Source organism: Nelumbo lutea, chromosome 1, assembly GCF_056320005.1.
Source record: "Nelumbo lutea isolate HS-2025 chromosome 1, American lotus-T2T, whole genome shotgun sequence".
Taxonomy (NCBI): Eukaryota; Viridiplantae; Streptophyta; class Magnoliopsida; order Proteales; family Nelumbonaceae; genus Nelumbo; species Nelumbo lutea.
The window spans coordinates 11,099,311-11,122,998 of record NC_142684.1 but is presented as its reverse complement, the minus strand read 5'-3'; the positions used below and the strand labels follow the sequence as shown (position 1 = coordinate 11,122,998).

The 23,688-nt window shown below is 35.6% G+C and overlaps 1 protein-coding gene and 2 long non-coding RNA genes across 3 annotated transcripts; all 3 read right to left on the bottom strand.

Moving 5' to 3' along the window:
* Positions 1-715: 715 nt before the first annotated feature.
* On the bottom strand, positions 716-3,138 carry LOC148873510 (GPI-anchored adhesin-like protein). The gene has a single exon (XM_088965270.1). It carries the CDS (start codon positions 3,025-3,027, stop codon positions 898-900), a length of 2,130 nt encoding a protein of 709 aa, XP_088821396.1. The 5' UTR covers positions 3,028-3,138; the 3' UTR covers positions 716-897.
* A 7,500-nt stretch (positions 3,139-10,638) lies between these two features.
* Positions 10,639-11,438, bottom strand: LOC148873509 (uncharacterized). The gene is made up of 2 exons (XR_016105361.1): positions 11,324-11,438; positions 10,639-11,205 (listed from the first exon to the last, which is right to left on the bottom strand). It is a non-coding gene; the product is annotated as an uncharacterized LOC148873509 (long non-coding RNA).
* Positions 11,439-12,150: 712 nt separating this feature from the next.
* LOC148873508 (uncharacterized) lies at positions 12,151-19,992 on the bottom strand. The gene is made up of 3 exons (XR_016105360.1): positions 19,877-19,992; positions 13,401-13,460; positions 12,151-12,286 (listed from the first exon to the last, which is right to left on the bottom strand). It is a non-coding gene; the product is annotated as an uncharacterized LOC148873508 (long non-coding RNA).
* Positions 19,993-23,688: the final 3,696 nt, after the last annotated feature.

Here is a 23,688-nt window from a genome sequence, read left to right as displayed (position 1 = left end):
TTTATGTAGATATAAGCATATAAAAAAAAACCACTTTTGGACTGATCCAATTATAGACGGATGAAATTCAAATTGCCATAATCAGATCAAATTTGAAATCCGTTATAGCCCTACTTGGATCTTTATCTCGATATTTGAAGGAGAGAATCAGAAATGAGCCAACACAAGACAGGAAAAGGGGATGAGTGGATCATAATTTAAAGCTAAACACGGTTATAGAAGTCTTTTCTAATCTACCCATGTCATCCAAGATTATCAACCCAAATTGGTCAGTTTGAAAGAAAACTCAGCAATTCAGCCCGGATCTGGTTCTTATGCACATCTGCTACAGAAACTAACCTAAACCTGCCACAGGATTAACGTTACCTGTTTTGAGGGTCCAGAAAATGCAGATTTCTTAACAATGGCAAATATCATCAACCAACCCAGTTCCTGACCTACTCGAATCATCAAGTGTACTGTTATTACCATGTTGGTGATGTATCCATGTACAAACGAGGTCCATATAGAATGAGTACCATAATGGGTTCAGATCTACTAACTGCAGATCCATAGCCATACCAATAAGGCACTGTCACAAGGATGAATGTCCCACCACTAAGAAAGGTTCACCTTTTTTTTACAGCTATTGAGCCTAAGAATAGCAAACCATAATTAGAAATTTCTCCTAATACATCTTCATCACAGAGAAACTGGGAGTAGGAATGCATCATATAAGAAATGAACAAGAATGCTAGTTATAATATCCTCAACTGCATCAAAGTGCAAATCAGGTTACAATAGTATAGATGGCTAGGGTGGTCCTCAATTGGTGATTCTCAATCATCAATCTGGAAACCCAGCCTTGTGGTTAGCTGATTACAAAAAGAAATAATCAGAGACTGAAAAAAGAGGTTTCTATGGTTGAAATAACTGGTTTTTGTAGCACAGAGTCCAATCAGAATCCTCTGATGCCACCAGCCCACCTCCTTCTGTGCTTATAGACTCTGCACATGAACTGGGTATCTGAGGATGAAGCGTCAGTCTGCTTTTTCCCTCAATTACTGGTTCTTCACATACAAATTCAGGAGACCCACAAACATCAGTTGACAACAGATCTTTTCTTTCTTTCTGATCAAGTTCAGGACTGAAATTGAAGTTATAACGACTGTTATCACAACAGTTAACTTCTTCTTCGTCTGACCATCTGCAGCAATCCAACTCATCCATCTCATAAATCCGACTAACAAGTCCATCTCTCCACGATATCCTCATCTGCGATTGTGATGCATTCGAAAGGCTAGAACTTGAAATCCCCAAAGCCCAATCATTCCAAGGCTTCCAAATTTTCGAAAGGTCAATAGAACTGGAAGGGGTAGATGGGTGTGAAAACTGGAAACTTAAACCAGGAATTGGCAAGACATCAGCTGGATCACGCATTGTCATGCAGCTTTCAGGAGACAAACTTGTAGCTGCTAAAGCATCCACCATGGAATCAAGTTCGAGCTGGCACTCTTGATAATCCTTTGCCTTCAACCATGATGAACCAAGCCGTCTATCTGAGCTTGAACCAGACTGTGGGGTACAAATCATATTTCCACTACCCAGAGAATTCCAAGAGAATGGGGAATTCTCTGCTGCATGATCATACCGGTATCCTCTCCCTTCAGGTGGCATAGCAGCCTTGAACCCACAGGTAGCAGCAATAGTACCAGTACATGGTGAACTAAAACCAACCAAATTATCAGATAAGGGACTAAATTGAGATACTGATGGAATAGGTCCCACAAACCCTTCAAATTCAGGGAGATCACTTTTTGAAGCAAAAGAACCCCTTCTCCACCTACTACTCCTACTAGTGGCAGTGGTACCATTGCCATAATCATTGTTACAAACATCTGAAGAAAACCGATGACCAGATGAAGGTGAAGAAGGTGAATATAGTGCTCTGAGGTCGACCAATCTTCTAGATTCAGGTGACCCATTTGGAGATGTGCCCTTATGATCCTCCTCTTCATCATAGGGGGACAAGAGCCAATGCATTGAAGCTTCAGTAGGAGCAGGAATTAAAGAAGCCCTAGAATTGTTGACAAGCTCTAAAGCATTATCATCATCAGTGCCATTGAAATCCCTAACTTTGCTAAACCCTAAATCCTCTCCTACAGTGAGAATGCCTCTTGCCCTGCATTTCCTCTTGTCAGTGACTCCAGAAAGAACATGGCCGGCAGCAAAACAAGCAGGAGTTGAGACCATAGACGACCCACATTGGAGCTCTGGAGATATTGAAACCTGAACAGGAGGAGTTGTGGTTTTTGTTGTTGTTGTTGTTGAGTTCTCCTCCAAGGCCTTACCAGGTGTAGAACCCAAACCCAGCCCAGATGCTACCTTATTTACTGGAGTACTATTTTCATTCTCACCTGCTTCAGAACTAAGTAATCTTCGCTCAGAAGGCTCACCTGTATAAGCAAACATCCCTGTAGACCATTGCTCCTGCTGCTGCTGCTGCTGCATTTTCTTCTGACTCTGAACAGGTTCCTCGTCCAAACAAGGCCCAGAAGTCGATTTCTTTGCAGGAGTGCCAGTGCTCCCCAAACCTGGTGGAGGTTTGAGTTGTTGGGTTGCTCTGAAACCGGGATTTTTACCATTTTGCCACTGATAGAGACATGGAGTTCTCTTAGCATTCTGTGGGTTCTGCGATATAGGTTTTTCTGGGTTTTCTGAGAAGGATTTGCTCGGTTGCTTTTTTGCCGGACGTTTGCATCTGGGCTTCGAGTTCGAGGGTCTTGGATTTGGGGCTGACTTGGGTGTTTTCTGAAGAGTTTTAGGCCTGTTAAGAGGGGTCCTAGAAGAAGAGTTAGAGAGAAGGAATCTTAAGCAACCTCTCGGGGCTTCAATCGACAGAGAAGTACTGCTACTATCGCTGCTGTTGAAGCTATTGAGTTCCTTTAATGGGTCCCGAGGACTCAGTTTCTCCTTCGCGTCATTACTCGGGTCGACCGTTTCTGATGCAGAAGAGCCCTTCTTCCTGAACCTTGAAACTCTGTTCATCTCTCTCTCTCTCTCTCCCCGTCTTGTCTCTCTCTGGCCGTCTCTCTATCTCTCTGATCTGATTCGGAAATGATTTTGAATATCAAAGGAGGGGGAAGTCTCTAAACTTTCACCCCCACTTCAGACTTCAATTTGCTCCAAATGCCATCGTCCCAACGTCTGCTATTGATATAAAAATAAAATAAAGTAGAAAATACCAAAAATAAGTGGGCCCTAGGCGCATTACGCACCCCAACTTTAGCAACCCTTATTGAATGATTATATGATTATATCCCTCCCTCGAGTGAACATGATTCAACGATGCATTGAACTACACTAATTTGCGCCAGATACGCACTTTGCAGTTCCGTTTATCCGTTACTCTCGTAGACTCTATACTATACAGTCAGTTTCATTTTTCTTTTTTGCCCTTCCAATCGACGCCATGGGATAAAGGAAGGAGATTATCATCGATGCAGACGCCGATATTGGAAGGATAAACGCTACGAAAAAAACCCTAAGCCCAAAAATTAAAAAAAAAAAAACTCCTAAGCTCGTTCATGTTTCGTTAAATAATTTATTTAGATAAATATACTTATTTGGACAAATAATATTTTTAGAAAATATTAGTCCAGACCATATTATTTACCAGTGTTTTATTATTCTCCAAATAAAAGTGTATAATAATCATTTATCAAAAAAAAAATGATATTATTGAAATGACAATATTATCGCATGTTAGCAATTTTTGGCATACATAATAAACAATTTATCTGAGTCCAACTGCCTTAAGGAAAATATTAATTTTCCATGTAAATGAACCACTCCTAAATCATTCTTTTCTGCAAGACCCACAAAAATCAGAAAAAGGACTCTAAATTTATTTCTTCTATATAGGACCTACCAACTTAGATCAAATCAGTCCCCCACAATGTCCTAGGGCACATTCCCGCCTGTATTGGGAACATCTCTCCATGACAATACCATAAATAATGATATCATCATCGGGAGGTGTTCCTAATACACGGCAAGGATGTACTGTAAGACTTTGTGGGGCGTTGATTTGAGCTCTACCGACTTATCCATCCCTATATTTCAGAAAACAGAGTGTGGCCTAAATTTTTTCAATATTTTTTAAGGCTTAAAACATATTTCATTCATTCAAGAAATTGATAAAGTATATAGATTTGTAAAAAGGTCAATCTGAAGCCAAATACAATTTGTTGAGAAGAACAAAATATAGAAATGGATGTAGGAGAATAAAAGAGCTTCTGCAATCAAACAAAGTTGAAAAATTCTTTATTTCTCTATGTATAATTTGAATCATGGCTTTTCAGTGATCTTGGGCTCCAAGATCTTTACTTCTATGCAATTTTCTATATGACACCCTAGGATCCTTATATTGATTCCTGACAGGTTCTTTGCATTCTTTTGTTATGTTAACAAATGATGCCATGGTGATAAGTTTAGCAATCTAATCCCACAAAATAAATGTGATAGGATTAATAACGACATATGGAAAGTTCATACAAAGTTCGCCACAAGGAATGCATGGGAGTGCAAATGAAAAAAAAAAAAAAAAAAGAACTCAGGCAAATTTGTATATACAGTACAAAAACATACAAATACAAATATATACAATACAAAATAATACAACAAAGAATTACATATTTGACTTTGTATTTATACTCCTTGTTTGAGCCTGTGTGTTCAAATTTTTTGCCTTGACTAGTTATAAATTGGAAATGTAAACATTTAATTTGATTGGGTTGGTCGACTTGATTGATGGATTAATTTGGGCTACAGTTATGAATGAAGTTGTACTAATATAAATATAATTAAGGGTAAAAGACTTGTTTTCATAAGTTGACTTAAATGTATTTTCATAAAGAATTAAAAGATAGCTTAATTGTAGGCTGATTTAATCGGCTTAAACATATCCTCCATCAATGAAAGTCAAATGTGAATTCATTAAAAACTTTTACAATCCTATTTTGCCCTTCTTAGATTAAGTTCCAATTGGTAAAGTGGCCATTTAGGTTGAGGCTCTATAAGAGAGCATCACCAATGACAACCTTGAGTGATAAACCTAATCTCATCTTACCAACAAAATTTCCATAAGCAAAAACGACAACACTCCTCCGATGACCTGAAATCACTAAGTAGTTGTTTGGCACTCATGCGATTTTCTAGCGATTCATTTTTGCTGATGTGGCAGCAATGATATATAAGCAAATAAAGGTATAAACGGATTGAATTCGAATCGGATTAGGCAATATCCAAATTTAATATCCGATGGATATTGAAAATTAATATTTGAATTCAAATCCAATTAAATTTTAGAATATTTGATTTGAATTCGACTAAATAATTATTTTAGGTAATTAATAAATATTTTATTTATATAATTTAATTATTATATATATATATCATAAAACATTTAAAATTTGTATATGTTATATTAAGAATTAAAAAATCAGTCGAATTCGGATATTTATCGAATCGAATCAGGTCGTATCCGAATTTAAATCCAATTAGTTATTCAATATGAATAGGACATCTGAATTTGATCAGTTAGATATTCGAATTATCCAACTTCGATTCGATTATGTCGAATCTCAAATTCGAAATCAGATTTTCGAATACCATTGACACCCCTATCAGCAAATAAACAGAATCGATGTGAAAATCATGTTTGGCACTGCATTTTTCTGAAAAATGGTCAAAAAACGTTTTTGCATCGGCCCACCAATTCAGAAACGCAATGTGGCAACTTGCCACGTCGGATAATAATTGATTCAGTGCTTCGCATGTGCACCGAAGAGTTGAATGCACCCAAAGGAAACAAAAACCCCATTCAATTTCAACTTAACCCTTCCTCTTCTTGTAGCCGTTGAGGGTTCCTCTCGTCCCCGTCATCAGTTCCAGTAGTGCTACAGTATCTTATTCACTGTTTTTTATTTTCTAACCTCTAGTTAGCCTTCAATTGGTCACTGAACAGGAGTTATTCTTTAGGGTCTTCTTCTATCTTCCATCGACAAGAAAACGGGAGCTATCCTTCATGGTCTTCTTGTTGTTTTCCTCACCAATGTAAACACAGTTCTTTATTGCTTTCTTCTTGTTGTTATTCTTTAGAAATTGTCGGTTCTGATTTGCTTTTTTCTTCTTGATAAAGGAGAATTTGGCCCAATGATAACACGCCATGTGGCACTTCTGACCCATTGTTTGACACCTCAAAGCCACATCGGATGCACCTCGAAGGAGACTCTCACACATCGAACGACCAAGAGCTACCTCGGAGATTGAACCCGGTGACCTGATCAAGACCAAGCTAGGGACCTTGGCATTAGGGGTGACCTAATCAAAACCGAGCTAGGGACTTCGACATTAGGGGCGACCTCCCCTCAAGACCGGACCGACTTGATTGGGGCCCAATGACAAACCTGCTTGACATGGCAACCGATCTCCTATAAGTGAGATGTTGTCCCCGACTCCTCTGGGATTACATCGCTTGACCATCAGACCCGTCTCTCCAGGCCACCTACTTTGGAGCTAATCAAATAAGCCTTATCCCTCTACATGGATTCCATTTCCGACTGAGGAACTTCCTCTAAGCATGGTGGGCACGTCTTCCCAAGGATCTCAGAGGTGCTATGTGAAGCTCCCAGTTTCTTGTGCCTATATAAAGGCATCCCCTTTACCACAAAAGGTACATGCAATTAAACATTCTCAACTCTCTTGCTTTCTCGCTTTTTAGCTCTCTTAAACTCTTTGTTGACTTAAGCATCAAAGTGCTCGCACCGAGAGAGCATCTTAGACACTCTAATCTCTCTTTCTTTATAGCCCGGCCAACCAACCTTCTCAACTCACCATCCGAATAAAATTTTGGTCAAAATAAAATGTGGCTTTCTTACCCCTTTGGAGTAGGGACGGTTTAATCTGACCAAAATTTTATAAACAAAGTCTGTCTCACGAGACTCTATGTGTGTGTGAGAGAATTCAGGATATTTTAGGCCCAGGTTTGATTTTACTTCTAAAAAGTACTTCTTTTAAAAAGTACGCCTTTTAAGAGTTGGGACCACACATTAAGTGGTTATTAAGTGCTTTCATGTGTTTGGTAAAAATGTGGGGAACAAGTACTTTTTGTTAAAAGTACTTCTTAAAAAAGTGGCCTAAAGTTGGCTTTTTTTCAGTACTTCTTAGAGAAGTACTTCTTCCGGTAGAATGGGACGAACTTGTCCCTGGTATTTTCTTTTAATACCCAAAATACCCCCACACAAGGGTTTTACCTCCCTCTCCTCTCATTTGAACATAGCGAACCAAGTAGCGAGGCATCCAGTTACAGGTCCACCAATGACGATTGACGGTGAGGAAAAATGAGTGGTGGACTTGTTGTTTTGCCATTTTCTTTCATTTTGTGAAGTTTTTCTCCTCATTAAATCATTTTTCTTGTTTTTTTTTAACTTGAAACTCCCCTGTTTGATGTGTTCGCTGATCTGCACTTTGGAAGAGTTTAACAGCGACAATCTCACCATCCAGCCACCAGCGATAAGGAGGTTAGTTCGCCCAACTCCTCCCCTCCATTTTTGGTGTTTTTTTTTTTTTTGTATGATTATTTGTCTGGTTCGAAAATATTTTGGTTTCATATGAGAAATTCGAAATTTTTTTTGCTAAAAATCATGCAAAAGAATTGTTGACGTTGGATGAATATTTGTCTGCATTTTTATGTTAAAAATGATGCAAACATATGTTGAAATATTTGGGTTATAGATTTTTTTTCTTGATTTTTGTATATTTTTTTGGCATTGTTTTAATTATTTCTTATGCAAACAATAATGTTGAAAATGATGCAAACAATTATTTGTGTATATTATTATTATTATTATTATTATTATTATTATTATTAATTGGGTCTACATGGCAATTTACATGTGGGTTCACGTGGGCTCTCAGTTGTCATGATGTGGCATTTTTTCATTAAATGTATAGCATAATATGTGAAAAACATTGTATATATGTATGAATGAAATGATGGCTAATTGTTATTTGGGTCAATATAAGCAATTATGGGGAAAGTAGCTTACCAAACATCCCCACCCTAATAAGTGATTTGACAAGTAAATCACCAAATAGCCCTAAATGATTATAAAAATAAGTACTTTTAAAAAGTACTTGTGCAATAAATACTTCTAAAAAATATTTATGCAACAAATACTTCTTTTAATAATAACTACTTAATTATCAAAGAGGGCCTAAGCCTTTTTTTTTAAATTCAAGACACATTTAAATTAATTTATGAAAATTCACGATACGTTTAAATCTTTCACCCTATAATTAATGCTTTGTTTCTATATTAGTTTAAGCTTGCAGGAAGGCTGAATTTTACGTTGGCTGAGGGATCCCATGTAACAATCACTGCATGTAGATTACGATTGTTTACCAATTGATTCCATCCATGATTTTATCTTTTTATCTGACGAGGAACCAATTTTTATTCAAGAGACTACTCAAAAACTTTAAATTACATTTGTCTCCTTTTATAAGGTCCCAACTTTCAATGATCTTTCAAATCATAATTAATGATGCAAGCTCTTAATGGGATACCCAATTTAATTTAGCATTTAATGTGCTATGCCAATACTCATATTAATTTTTCTTATTGGGTGCTGATGTTGTTTCCTTCACTTTACCCACATCATTGAGGAGAAAAGAGAAGATGGTTGGGTGATTAATTATTCAATAGGGCATATGTCAATACTCAATTGCTCATAGACATAACTTGCCACAGATGCACATCCTTAACAAGACTGAAACTGAGCTAATGACCCATGTGGATTAGGTTTAATCTAATGTAACATCCTGAAACCCTTTTTAAAGTGGGTTTTTTATTTGAGTTAGGGAATTGGGTTTGTGATTCAGCTAACTTTTTAATTTGAATTATAGAAAACAACACGATTTTAGAGATAGTGTGGGACCCACACCACTGTATTTTAATTAATAGCCTTTATTCTGAGTTTGAAGCCTAGCCATGTGTCTGTAGGACTGAGGGTTTTGCTTTAATTAATATTTTCTTGAAGGGTAATAGTCAAGTTTGTTAGGTATTGTATATCCTTTTCAACTTATTAAAAGGATCAATATCCAATGATGGTCCAAAGTGATACACGGTCTTGAAAGAGTAGAATGTATATCGACCTAATCTTTAGTATTTTCTGCACAAAATGACTGTTCTAAGATTCAAACCCATATTCACAAATTTACCAACCTGAGGTTTAACCGTTGCATCAGGAAATGGCTCCTTGTAGTCTTCAAATGGCACACTGTGGACTTAATTAACAAACATGTGTAGAGGTTGGATCCGCCATTCAAAATTGTCCTATTCATGAAATCTCTTTTCTAAGTTGTATAGGGGAAGTACATTGGTTCTAATTAAAATTGCATATCACACGTGGATCATTGTTGGGAACAAATCAAAAGATAAAAAGAGGAAGAAAAAAAGGCTTTCTAATGAACTGTGTTTAATACATCTTAAGACCCACAAGGGGGAGGGGGGTTAGTCCAAAAGGGATAGCGGAATTTGTGGGATATTTACTGAATCCATTGGTAATGTCTATTCAACTAAGACAAAGGTTCTACTCTTCTTATTGTAGTTAGAATAACCAACTTAGGATTATAGCTTTGTATTTTAGTTAATAAAATAATTAAATAATAAACTATTCAAGGGCATGGTATCTTATTCACTAAAACACAAAGCAAATAATCAGCCACTTCAGCTGTTATCAAAAAGCCCCTTAATTAGTTCAATTTTCTTTCTTTCGATTGTAAGGAATTCTGCCAATGTTATTAGATGGAGAAGTAGAAGAATGACTTCTTGTTCCTTACAATATAACTTGTTGGATCATTGCATTCATTTCAGCCCAATAAGATGGGATCCAAGAAAAACAAACCACATGTAGGCTATGTTTGGTTTGAAGGCAAAGGTAGGGAAAGGAACAGAAATATAAGGAAACCTATACAAGGTTTGTAAATGCTTTCCTACATTTCCCTTCCTTTCCCTATTTTTTCCTTCAAACCAAATACAGCCTTAGTTCAATAAAGAGTCTTAAAGGGAATTTTTATATAGGAAAGGCTTAGCACCCGTTTTTTTTTTTTTTTTTTCTGGAAGGTTAATCTGTTTAGTCTTTTCTACACCATTGTATGTGGTGTCATGCATACTCATTTTTCCCAATAATTATAACAAAAAAGTATTATAAGAAATGTTTTAAAAACTGGCCCGGAGGCTAAATTGTTTTTGCCTCTGAGTCATGGGTCACCAGTTCAACCACCTGGGTCGAATGGGCCAGACCGTTCTATGTCAGCATTTTACTAAAATCAGACGATTTTTTATTTGATCAATGGTTTTTGACAAAATTCTGAATTTTATTAAAACCAGACCCAGAATCATGATCAGGTGACGATTTAAACAGTTTAATCGGTCGGGTCAACGGTGGGTTGAAAATACTGATTATAAGTGTCAGTATGAACCTAAGACCTATATCAGAACAACAAAAACTACAAAGCACATGATCTGGTACTAAAATAAAGCAGGGCTCCAGAGTACTAGCCTTCTCCACAGTTGTCTTATATAGAAATATGGACCCAAAAAAGTTGCCTCATATTAACTTCGAAATATGTTACATGGTTAAACAAAGAAAAACAGTAAGCAAAATTACACTTTGTAATATCATCTTCTTTCAAACTTAACAGAAAAAAAGCCCTAAAGGTGGGATAATTATAACATATGTGATTTAGAAATAAACAAATGTTTTAGGTTTCTGAATGGCCAAGGTATTAGAACAAATGTACATCAATGAGGTTCTGTATAAATTGTTAGACTGTACACAAGAAGTAAATCTATATACTAATGTGATCAAAATCAAAATGGGAGGCATGGAGAATTTCGTTGAGATGCTGCTTAATAACAAATAACCATGATCTAAGAGATACCATAGCTTTCCTCAGGAGAAGCTCATCAAAACTGATTTGTTCTCAAATATTCAGCACTTTCGTTCACACCAACCAAACCATCCATGTCACCACAAAGAGAAACATCGACCAGATCTAGTAATTTGCTCCTTGTGCTTACTTCCTTCAAATGCCAGCCCAGAAGGATATTCTCCGGTAGCTTACTTCTGATTAGGTTGCTTATAGTAAGACATTCACCTGACATTACTGACCACACCATTAACAGCTGCTTTGGAAGGTATAGCAGGACATCAGATTTTATTACAAAAAGTTTCAAACCAAACAGGTTTTTAACCTTTAAAGTCAAAATGCTTACATGATGCTGATTGCTGAGGCGACAGAATTAGTTATTTCTACTTGAAGCGCCCACTGTACTAAACAGCACCTACATTGTTAACCAAGAATACGTCCATAAGAGAGTGATCTCTAAATAACAGCTCTGACCAAAAGTCCACTGACATTCCCTCTCATATTCCATTTGATTCATCTTATGAAATGTGGGTAGGAATTCTCCTATTCCTTTCTAGATTGAACAGCCATATGATTGATTAGATTCACACAGGCCAGTTCAGTGTTCCTCATCGATCCCATATTTTAATACTTTCATTTGCCTCCAAAGCACAGGCCATCCTATCTTTGAAACTCACCATTAGCTTTAGGCAACTAAACTATGTCATGAACAGAACTGGTTGCCTTGACGGTTTACAAGCTGAACGGTCTGACCATTCGAGTCAGTGATGATTTGAAAACCATGATGTTTCCACTTTCTAGTCTAGTTTACAAAAAAGATGGGATGTGTCATGTGCTTAAATCAGTCCCCTCTTTCAATTGGTTAAAAGAAATGACTAGGAAGAAGAAGGCAATCTGCATAACAAAACAAACTCTATCTCAAATCCTAACGTATCCATCATTGTTGTTGACTGACTTTCTCTACTTTTCTGATCAAATAAACCAGGTTTGGCAGAGTCTCACAGTCAGGAAGAAGAAACCAAGAAGGCCATCTTCATAACAAAACAAACTCTTATCTCAAATTTTAACGTGTCCATCATTGTTGCTGACTGCCTTTCTCTACTCTTCTTAAAATAAACCAGGTTTGGCAGAGCCTCACAGTCATGAAATTTTATATTGACTTAGTACTGGATGCTTCATCTCTTTCATTTATTTCCAGTTCAAGTAAATACTCTAATTTGACATACTTTTGTCTTTACTTTTTCTCATTCTCATTCCTTTTCTATAATTTCAGCATATTGAAATTGTCTCCAATGAAGTTGCATAAGACCTACACAGGAAGAATATATGTTGATTATCAATTCAGTTGGCTGGGCTAGAACCCACAACAAACTATGCAGATTTCTAGATGCAACAAAGGGTGTCCGAATTCAAGGATACCAGATTCTGGGGTTCCTAGATAATGGTCTTCCCATCCTTAAAAACAGGGCCCATGCTTTTTGTATTATATTATTTAACTTCTTGGGGGAAGAATTTTTGTAATCATATATTTGTTTTTCTAACTACGCCATGATTCGGTTTGTGAGAAAGTAAAGCTGTTTCTTTCCTGCTTTTTGCTACTTACTGGTTGTGCAGAAAGTGTATTAGTGGATGAGAGAAAATTCAAAGGAGTTTGGTTGGGCTAATAAAGTGGATTGGAATCGGCAATTAAATCTATTTTATTTCAACTTTTAAGCTTTAGTTAATTTTTACTGGAAAAAAGCCACTTTAGAATAGGAGAAATTTGAGTCCAGAACGTAAAATGGGTAGATGGAGCCCATTAGCTATTGCTTTTTTCCATAGTTTTCTTGCCAATCAAACACTTTATAAAATAAGCAGTTTTTTTTTTTCTCTGGGAGAGTAAAAAGAATGAAACCACTGCTATCATAGAAATGAAAATATAAGGGTATTTTGGTCTTTCCATATATGTACTCTCCCCTAAAAGGTATTTTGGTATTTTTATTTTATTTATTACATATTCTTACAAAATTTCCTCTGGGGAAGCTGGAGATTGGATGATGGTGGGCCAATCACAATATGCCCACATCAGCCTGCTATATTGATGCCATATTGGCATATTGCCATGCCACACAAATATGAAGTTACCGAGTCGCCCAGTACTACAAATAAAACCCTAGACAATTTACTCTGCTCTTTTTTACATACTATGCTTTTGAGAATACTCATTTTGGAGAGACTAGATCTGCTCCTCACTCATGGCATCTCATACCGACCTCACAGGCACACCCCACGGTGCATTGAGAGCATCTCCCGTACTTATATGTTATTATTTACGGGAGATGTTCTCAATACACGCTGGAATGTATCTGTGAGGCGCCCTATGTGAGGAGCAGATCCCAATTCCACTTTCAAACTATACCACAGATAGACAATAAATAACTAACCGAGGGCTGGCTCAGTGGTGTGTTAGTTGGGTTGTTCCAGCATTGATGCGGAATCAAGTCCTGCAACCAGCACTTTGGGGGAAAAAAAGGTAAAGGGGAAAGTTATGGGTGAAAAATCTTGCTTCATTCTACCAAAAAAAAAAAGATAAACAATAAATAACAGCACAATAGGTGTGGCGTGGATCATACTGTAACTACACATCACCCCTCTGGTAAGAGTATGCCTTCTTAAATTTAATATACAAGTATAAGAGATACTCCTTTCTAGAAAAGAGGCATTTCTTGAATAGTCAAAACCAGTGGTTCTTGAATTGCCTTAGTAATCCTGAACCATCAAGAGGGTGTTTGGTTCGGTAGGCATTTATTGAAAAATGCCACCACATCAGCACCACATAAGCATATTGGTGTTTTATTACATATGAAACCACTGTTTGGTTTTCCCATTCATCAAATAAACACTAAAAAACTGAAACGTTTTTATTTATGTGCATGGGAATTTGGGAAACATCAAATTCTCATTTCCCCCAATTTCCCCCAATGCCTCAGTATTTTTTGAAACGAAATGCTTTCATGGCACACTTCTATGGGGTGTTAAATTGATGCGGAAAGTAAAAAATATTTAAAGTAATACTCAACCAAACAACAAAAGCAAAAAACGTTAAGCATAGGTTGTACAAATAAACGTTTAAGGTAATAAATGATTCATCTATAAACGTGTGCATAACCAAGCACATTAAAGTTTGAAAAAGGTGACACCTTTTTTAGATGTCATACAGTTGTCAATAATAAATATTTTATAGTAACAACTTAAACCACTTTACTTGGCCAACTAAGTTACTTTTTCAAATAACATACAAGACCAAACACTTATAAATGGGAAACACCTGTGAAACAGAACACCTGTGAAATGCTCTCAAACCAAACACCCAAGTAATAAATGTCCAGCTTGGTGTATATGATTTTGTTTTTGATCATTATAAATTATCTTGGGGATGTTTATACCATTTTGGCTTTCAAGAGATCCGACCTGTTTCAACTTTCATATATATTTTTAGGTTGAATTATTCGAATTTGGATTGATCTCACAAAATTGTCCTTACAGCCCCTTGCACATGTGCATTTAAAATATCTCTCCATAAATAAAAACATGTAACTATCGAGATATTCTCAATATACCACTCAGGATGGTATGAAAGACGGTTTTGCGAGGACTATATGGGACTTCAAGCTATTGGTGGAGTCTTGAGAAATGAAACCATGGGATGAATAATAGAAATCGGATCTGCTATCCTTGAGATGTTCCCACATCTCTGCCCACTGACATTATAATTGCACATAGGACCCTTGTAATTCATGGGAATACAGTGATGGTAGTGATCTGTGGGTATGGATGTCGAAATAATTTGTGGACTTATGGGTTCCGTGACGTTAACGTTGCTATGTTCTGACAGGAGGAGCCAATAAACTGATACAATGGGAAATTGGGAATCCAAGAACCACAACGCTCTGGCTCTCATCTCATGGATAATTCACAAGACCGAGGGAGTCATGTGACAACCCCTCTTAACTTTTCACTCTTTGATTTAATTCAAAATACAGAGGCTTTCCATTATTCTTTTGTTTGCATTTGCGCGTCTATAATATTAATTGTAGATATATACCCTCGGATTCTCACTATTTACTTTGTTCCCGTCAAATCATTCGTTCATTATTCGATAAAGTTTGGTCAAATCATCCCGCTCACACTTATTCTCCTTTTCATTTATTTAATTCTTCAATCAACTTGTCTTGAGAATTATGAAATCCATTACCGCTGTACGGGTACAAGTCAGTCCGGATTATGTCATTACGGATGGCAATTTTCCCCATCCAGGGATCGACTTCTCTGACCCCATGGGTTAGAGGTGGAATTGTTTTGGTGGAGTGAGGACAAGGACGGGAATTAATAAAAATTTCCGATTGGGATCGGGGTCGAGGATGGGGATTGAGGTCCCTGCCCTACCCCAACCCCAACCCCAATTTATATATATTATATATATATATATATATATATTAAAATATATTTAAAATTTTTATTTATTTTAAGTAAATTTATTTTTCAAATAAATACTGATATCTAAAAAAAATTTTGGGGATTCGGGTCCCGCAAAGAATCCATCCCCATCAGGTATCAAGGATAGAGGACAAATTTTATCCCCAACGAGGATCAGGAATGGAAACGGGGGTTAATTTCATAATTGGGGGGTCAGGGACGGGGAATATGATCCCCGCCTCGTTGCCATTCCTAGGTTGAAGTCAAATCTAATCCAACCTAAACTTTTGAACCCCTAATCCTAAATCCAACCTAGGGTTCAACAAATGGATAGGTTCTATTAGGGGTGTCCATGAAAAACCGAACCGAATCGAGAAATCAAATCGCAAAATGCGATTAACCGAATCAATCAGTTCGGTTTTAGTTTAGATTTTTTGAAAAACCAAAGGAGCAATTCGGTTTTCAGTTAACTTACAAAAAAAACCAACAGTTAACTGAACCAACCGGTATATATATTTATATGTATATTTTATATATATTTTTAATATATGTCACATATTTTCTATATATTATATATAAATATATACTTATATTATATTTATAATAATATATTTATAAATATATTATATATTTATTATTTATAATATAATATTATACATATATTTATATAATATATATTATAAATATAAAAACTAACGAATCAAACTGGTCAAAAACCGAAACCGATGAATCGGTTAATCGATGGTACCAGTTCAATTTCGGTTTGGAGAAATGGAAAAATTAGTACTACCAGTTCAATTTCCAAAATATGCCCACCGAACCATGGACACTCCTAGGTTCTACCTAGAATTGAATGGAATCAATCTTGAACTAACCTTGATCAATCCTACTCGATCTATTATAGGGTAGGGTATGGTTCCAAATTCTTGGGATCGACCTCCACCTAGGCTAGTTCTAGGGCTTAGGGGTTTATCCTACCCGAACTAACCCAATAAACCGACCTTGGTTGGTCATGATGGAACCTGCCTTGGAAATGAACTTACCTTGAAATAAACCCCAAATACTTTGGGGATATGAATATTTGAACCCAAACACTCATGATTACAAAGGCCATAGTCTTAATTGACCATCAAATTACTTTAAGTGATTTGATCATTTATTTTCATGTTAATATTTGAATGTGTATAATGAGTAATGTAAAAGATAATATTTACAAAATTTAAATTTAAATTATAAGTTTTGAACCACATAATGATAGCCTACATATTAACTTACTCAATTTAATCAATAAAAATAATATAAGTTTTAAACTATATATATATATATATATATATATATATATATATATATATATATATATATCATATTTGTTGAATCAAGTTTTTAAAGAACATGTTTTTTTTTTCAAGAGTGGAGTAAACAAAGAAAAAGTTTCATGAGTAGACCCTAGAACCACCAAGGCCAAAACCGACCTTTACAAGGTAGGTTCTAATTCCAAAAACTTGGAACCAACCCCTATAGGATAGCTTTCAGGCTCTGCCATGGAACCAAACCAAATTGTCCCATGCTCACCCCTACTCTAACCTATGGGGTTTGGCTCAAGTTGGCCCGACTTCCCTATCTCCTCTTGTTACATGTCATTATTTCCTAGTATCAAAGATGGAGAGGTCAATTCAGTTTTAGCATGAGTATATATTACATAAATAAAAGACATGATTATCATGAATTAACAAAATTTTGCTTTGAAATTAAAATTGTAAGTGTGCAAGTGCTTAATGATAGTAATAATGTACCCAAATTTTTCTATAAACTTTATGTATTTTTTATTTTTTGTTTTTTATTATTAATCAGATGTTGATTGCAAATCCAAATCTCTGATTACATAAACATTTCATCCAAATATGTGATAATTGGATCAAGTTGTTGCGAAGTTTCAAGTATCATTGATAGGCCGATTTATTCATATTTTAGTCAAAAGAAAGTTCCACAATCTCATTCATATTTTTAATAGTAGTGTAAATATAGAATTATAGATGTCTCAAATTTTTTCTATAAAATTTTTATATTTTTGTGTGTAAAAAGAATTCTAATCTTTTACACTTACTTTTTGCTTAATATGATAAATATATGATATTATACATGTGCCTACATGTTTTTTTGCAAAATTCATGTATTTTTTTCATTTTTATATTTTATATTTTATTCACTTTTATTATTTATTTATGACATTAAAGGTTAACATGTTTGACTCAAAATTTGAACTATTGATCCTTACCAAACAATAAAACAAATTCATTTTTTGTCAGTTTTAAATTATGTATTTCATTTTCATTATTAATAAAAATATTTTTTGTTTATTATATATATATTTTTTTAGTTTGATTAATAAAAATATCATAAATGTGTCTAATTTTTTGTAAGTTTCTATGTTTATTTCTATTTTAAAAATTTTATTACCTAACTATGACTTTGTAGGTTGATCAATCTGTTTCGAATGGTTGAATTGCTTAGCCACCACTTGGATTAAAAATGGTTTTGTTTTTTAATCAGTTTTAAAATATATGGGTTTATATTGTTAAAAATATTGACATAGAGCTAATTTAATAAAAGAAAATAGAAGTTAATAATTTAAGTATAAGACTTAATGAGAAGGGATTAAATGAGGTAGAAAATAATAATTAAAGTTACATTTTCAATCATTACCATTAGAGATTGATTAAATACATAATATTAGGCATTTTAGTAGCAATTAAAACTAGCATTAAAATTGTAATAAAATAGCTTTTATACCCTTTCTCAAACAAAGTATATATATATATATATATATATATATATATATATATATATATATATATATATATATATATATATATATATATATATCCCGTACTTTTGGGGTAATGACAAATAGTTACTTTGAACTTTCAAATGCAACACCTTAATGCCCTGAAGTCCCAAAAATAAACACGTTGGTTCAATGCTATTAATCCACATTATAATGTATGATAAAATTATCAAAATGCCCATATATTTTTTTAGAATTATTGAAAACAAAAAATTAGAAATGGCTAAAACAACTCCAGTTTAGTTGGGTTCTCTTCGGTCTAAGCAGCACTATTGCTCATTCTGTTCCCTAGAGAGAAGCCAAAGAGGGCTGAGTTTAATGAAAAGCACTTTGCTTGTGAGGATTGAGTTCAACAAAAGGACTTCACTGGCAAAATAAAATCGTCACCGGAAAATGCTACAGTACTGAAATCCCTAGTTGTACTCCATTTTTAATTTATCCAAGAATGCTGGCATAAGTTCTGTCCACTTGAGAACATCATCACCAAGGAAGAGCATCCAACATTGTTGCCACCTAAAAATAAAAATGCAAGGTAAAAATACACAAGGGTAGTTTTGGTATTTTGTAATGTTTAAAATCGCATATTACTTCACATGCTACATACAACTGATGGAGTACTAACAGCTGAACTAGGGTGGTTTCTGGGAGTTCAAGGCACTCAAATGTCACATTTGGAAGTTCAAGGTACCTATCCGTCACTACCCCAAAGTACAAGGTAATTATCTATAATTTACCCTAATATTTATATGAACTTAAGTCAGGCTCAAGTTGAGCTAGGTTGGCCAAGCCCAATCCAAAGTTAAAACTTTTCAACCCAATTCAGACTAACCTGACCCAAGTTGCAGCCCTACTTGCTAGAAGACCCATTCAATCTGAAACCCAATTTTGAGATCAGATGGGATTGCAATTCAAACAGTCCAAGTGGTTTAGCCCGGTTCAAGTTCCAAAACACTGATTAGTAACATTGAAAAAGGAGCCACTTTTTTAGATAAATCTAAGAAAAGCAACTAAGGCCCCGTTTGGCATTGTTCTTGCCTGTTCCTATTCCTGGAGAAATTCCTCCTCCAAAACAGGAATGGAATTTCTAGTTCTTGGGGAACAACACTAGTGTTTGGCAATTTGTTCCTTAGGAGCAAGTTTCTATTCAAAAGACACAGAAACAGCATAATGATACGTTGTTAATCTTAAGATTAGTTTTTCAAACCCATTCTTGAACAAGTTCTCAAAAGTAATTAAAAAGGACCATGCATGACAGTTCATTTGAATGGCTAAGATCGGTGGTTCAATCTGAAGGTGGGAGAACCACAAGTTTGAAGGTGGGAGAACCCAGATCAGCCTTTAGAGTTTAGATCATGCATGATAGTTCATTTGAATGGCTAAGACCAGTGGTTCGATCTGATCAAACCACTTAAATAAGCCAGATCAATTCAATGGCATAAATCAATATTTTTTTTTGTTAATCTAAAGAGGAAGCTCAAACCTAATACATTTTTACAATAAGCAAGCAAATTGCATGTTAAATGAAGATAATGAAAATAAAAAATAAACAAGGATAAAAAGCACTAAGAAATGAACTAATCAAGGAGTGAAGGCTCTTACCTGTGCGGCAGAAAGATGGTGAAGATTAATTTCAAGAAGACCGGCTAAAAAACACAACCGATCGAACGATTGCAGCCTGATCGTAGCTCTGCAAAGGCTTGAGAGTGTGTCAACACTAGGAAGAAGAAGAACCCCATTAAGCTCGACTAGGGCTTTATTATGGCTACAAAGTTGCAAAGTTACCATTGGAACCCCACTCAACACATGGGGACAAGGTTCAAAGTATCATTACGTATCGGCCCGTATCGGCCGATACGTATCATTCCAGGACCCTTCCGATACACCCCTACAGTGGGTGTATCAGGGGTCTGACCGGTTCAGAGGATGGAGGGGTCCTAAACCGGCTCCCCTGAAGCAGTTTAAAAAAAAAATAAACAGTAAAAAAACAAGTATGTTTATCGCTATTTTGAACCTTTCATGGGGAACCTTGTTCGTTAATTAACAATGACGTCATAGGAACCGTGTGTTCCCAGTTTATCGCTCCTAAGGAGTGACATCATGGTCACTCCAAAAAAAAAAAAACATGCTAGGAATGTGTCATTCCACTCCAAAAAAAACACAGAACGATCGAAAATGTCATGCCAAACGTGTTCCCGTTCTATGGGAACGTCAGAAACGTGAAGAACACTCCCACAGAATGATGCCAAATGGGGCCTAAAGTTTCCGTGACCAGAAACCATTAACAATTCCGATCCATAACAACAACGAAAATTCTGGTCTGACTTAGAAACCACATGAACTATTGGAGACCTTCGCCAAAATTCTCCCTAGATATGGTGTGGTTCATTATCCAAATACAAGAAATCCTAAGAACAGTGGACTAGAATGTTTGAATAACTAGATGACTGATGAGCATAATGATGATGATGGTGTAGGAGCCAGGAGGTGGTGGTGGTATCAAACACATACAGTAGTCAATGCTCGAATAACTAGATGTAAGAAGTTACCCCCCCGGGGTTGTGTAAGAAAAAACAAAAAACAAAAAAAAAAAAACGCAAAATCAGACAGGTGCTCCAATGAGATGATGGCAATGAATCATCCATTGAACATTTTGGATAATCTAGATATCATGGAAAAAGGTGCATAATGAACAAAATCCTCCTTGCGTAGAAGCACCATCCGATGAAGCATTATTAAAGATAAGAAATGTAAATAAAATGCCATACGCCTTCAAAAAAATAAATAAATAAAATGCCATACCTTATAACATTTTTCAAACGTATAATGCTCTGAAAAACTAGCTTTTCAAACGTGCAAGTGCAACCTGCTTGTATTTAGGTCTGGTCTCAACACAAACTCTGATAGATAAAATAGGTCTGAAACGGTAAGACATGGCCTAGTCATTTGGCGCGATCATACACGTTTCAGAACCTAGCCAAAGTCCTAAATACCCCTATAACTTTTTAAAATGATCTATGTTTACCCATTCTTTTTTTTTCGCTTCATGTTTACGGTTTACCCCTTGTTTTAAACCTAATTTTTGAGCCCTAATTCAAGTTATTTCCTCTCCAATGATAGAAGAAAACACCATCTTCTACCATTATCGTCCACATCGTGTCTTCTCCACCGAGCATCACAGGCACCAACGGTAATTGTGTTCTACCACGTTTCGAGGTTGAAGAGGAACAGTGCTGTTGTATTTTGTCAACTAAGAAAGAGGCCGAGGAAGAATGATAGGACGGGAGAAAGAAGAAGATCCCAACAACATATTACCAGGGGCCAAATAGTAAAATAGGCAGTTATTAGATGCTGAAAGAACACCCTAACACAAATGCTCTTATATTTTCACTTCAGAGGCTCTAAAAAAAATATCTACCACTTTTTACACTTCAGACCTGAAATATAGCCTTTTGCCTTTTTAAACATTAGAGTTCTTAATTATCAAACACCACTTAATCTAATTATGCAGGATGAATTGTCAATAGCGCATTAGTGCATACAACATCCTCAATAATTAGAGTTCTTCGTGATCTGCATTTTCACAACTCTTAATCAAACAGATGACAAATTATTTCCCAACAGAAAGATTATCAATTTATGGACTACAATGGAAAGTAAGTGGACAGACATAAAGGAGTTAACATCAAAAAGATACAAAACATCAATTTTGCATCTCAACTTAGAACACAATGGTCGGTGTATTGACCAACCTTAGCTCCAGTAATTTATCCAATTATAAATGGACAAGTATGACAACAAAAAAATATACAGTTGCAATTTGGAAAGAATAATGTATGCAAACTTGTGAATATATTGAAATTTGAGAAAGAGATGGAAGAACTATCATCTTGTAAAACATCCAACCCAGAGACATTATACCACTCCCTAAAAATCCAGTCAATCAAAAACTCTTTAAAATTGTTGATCACAGAATACAATTGATCACATATTCCAATGAAACCAGTCTTGGAGAAGTCTCAAGTTCTCCCACCATGTACAATATCCTCAGAGAAGGATTATTATACAATAGAAGAATCAGGAACTGTCTAGCTAAATAATAGTGGATAAACAAGTAGTTCAATGTTTCCCTATTCTCCAAGTACAATGTCTATACATAATAATAAAGACAAGAGAAATAACCACCCATCTCTAGATCCAGTATACCATCATTATCAGTAGGAACACTTGGAACCTCTTTTAAGAACTCACTAAGAGACTTGACCTTATCAATCATACAGTGCCATAGAAGATGATGAGGGGAAAAAAATCAGACAAGCTGCTCTTTGAGAGGAGAAGAGGAGAAAGCCCAGGAAACTTACTGGCCAAAGAAGACCTCCCCATAAAATAATTATCCTATCACTAAACCCCTTCTCCCGTGACCACAATGCATAAGCAAGGAACTGAATGAACATACCATTTATGAGCTAGGGGCACAATATAGTACTCAAGTTAACAGGACAAGAATCATACCCATTAGCACCAAAAACCATGTGTTGTTTACACAAAATGTAATAATTTTTTACTTTACTTTGAGAATTTTCACATTTAAGGGCCAAATTCCTTTCCCTTAATCTCTTAGGAAGAAGCCTACTCTCATCCTTGGAATTACAAAACATCCCAACTTATGGGATTATCCTTCTCATTGTATCCCAACTTTTGGATCCATTGAATTCTTTTGGGAGCTTTTTTATATTAATTTGAACTATTATTAAAATAAAAGAGAATACAATGCACAAAAATAGGTGAAGAAATTCCACCAAAGAAAACATAAAATGGGATTTCACCAAATATCACATCACAATAAAAGAAACTACTCATATTCATCAATAAATAAATAAAAGAAACTACTCAGCCTATTAACTCAGCCTACTCATATTCAAACTCAAGTTGGTCAAATAACCATTCTAACACCATTGAGCAAAAATCAATAACAGTTCTTCTGTAGAACCAAGCTTTTTCCTTCAAAAATGAAAATGTTACTTTCTTTCTAAATATCCCAGAATTCCCAACCACAAAAGGATGACACTCCAAAGAACCTTGGCCTTCTTACCGCAAAGAAAGGACAAATTCTACCACAATTGAGCAAATATCAGCCACAATTCTTCTTCACAACCAAGACTTTTCCTTCAAAAATGAACATGTTCCTTGATGTCAATGGGTCAGATCTAGTATGGTTTTTGACTCAACCTGAAGCAACCCAAAAGCACTCCATCCCAAACCTGGCCCATCTAATTAAAAAGAGATTCCATACCCAACCCATCCCATCCCATAAATAATACATCTATATTCAATTAAAGCTATAGAGTAAGAAGAAACATGGACCCACTAGAGCAATATTCTGAGGGAATGCTCAATTGTCTCAGGCTGAGAGA

Bases quoted from the DNA above. Each gene is read 5' to 3' on its own strand.
- LOC148873510 (XM_088965270.1), bottom strand. From the start codon at position 3,027: ATGAACAGAGTTTCAAGGTTCAGGAAGAAGGGCTCTTCTGCATCAGAA.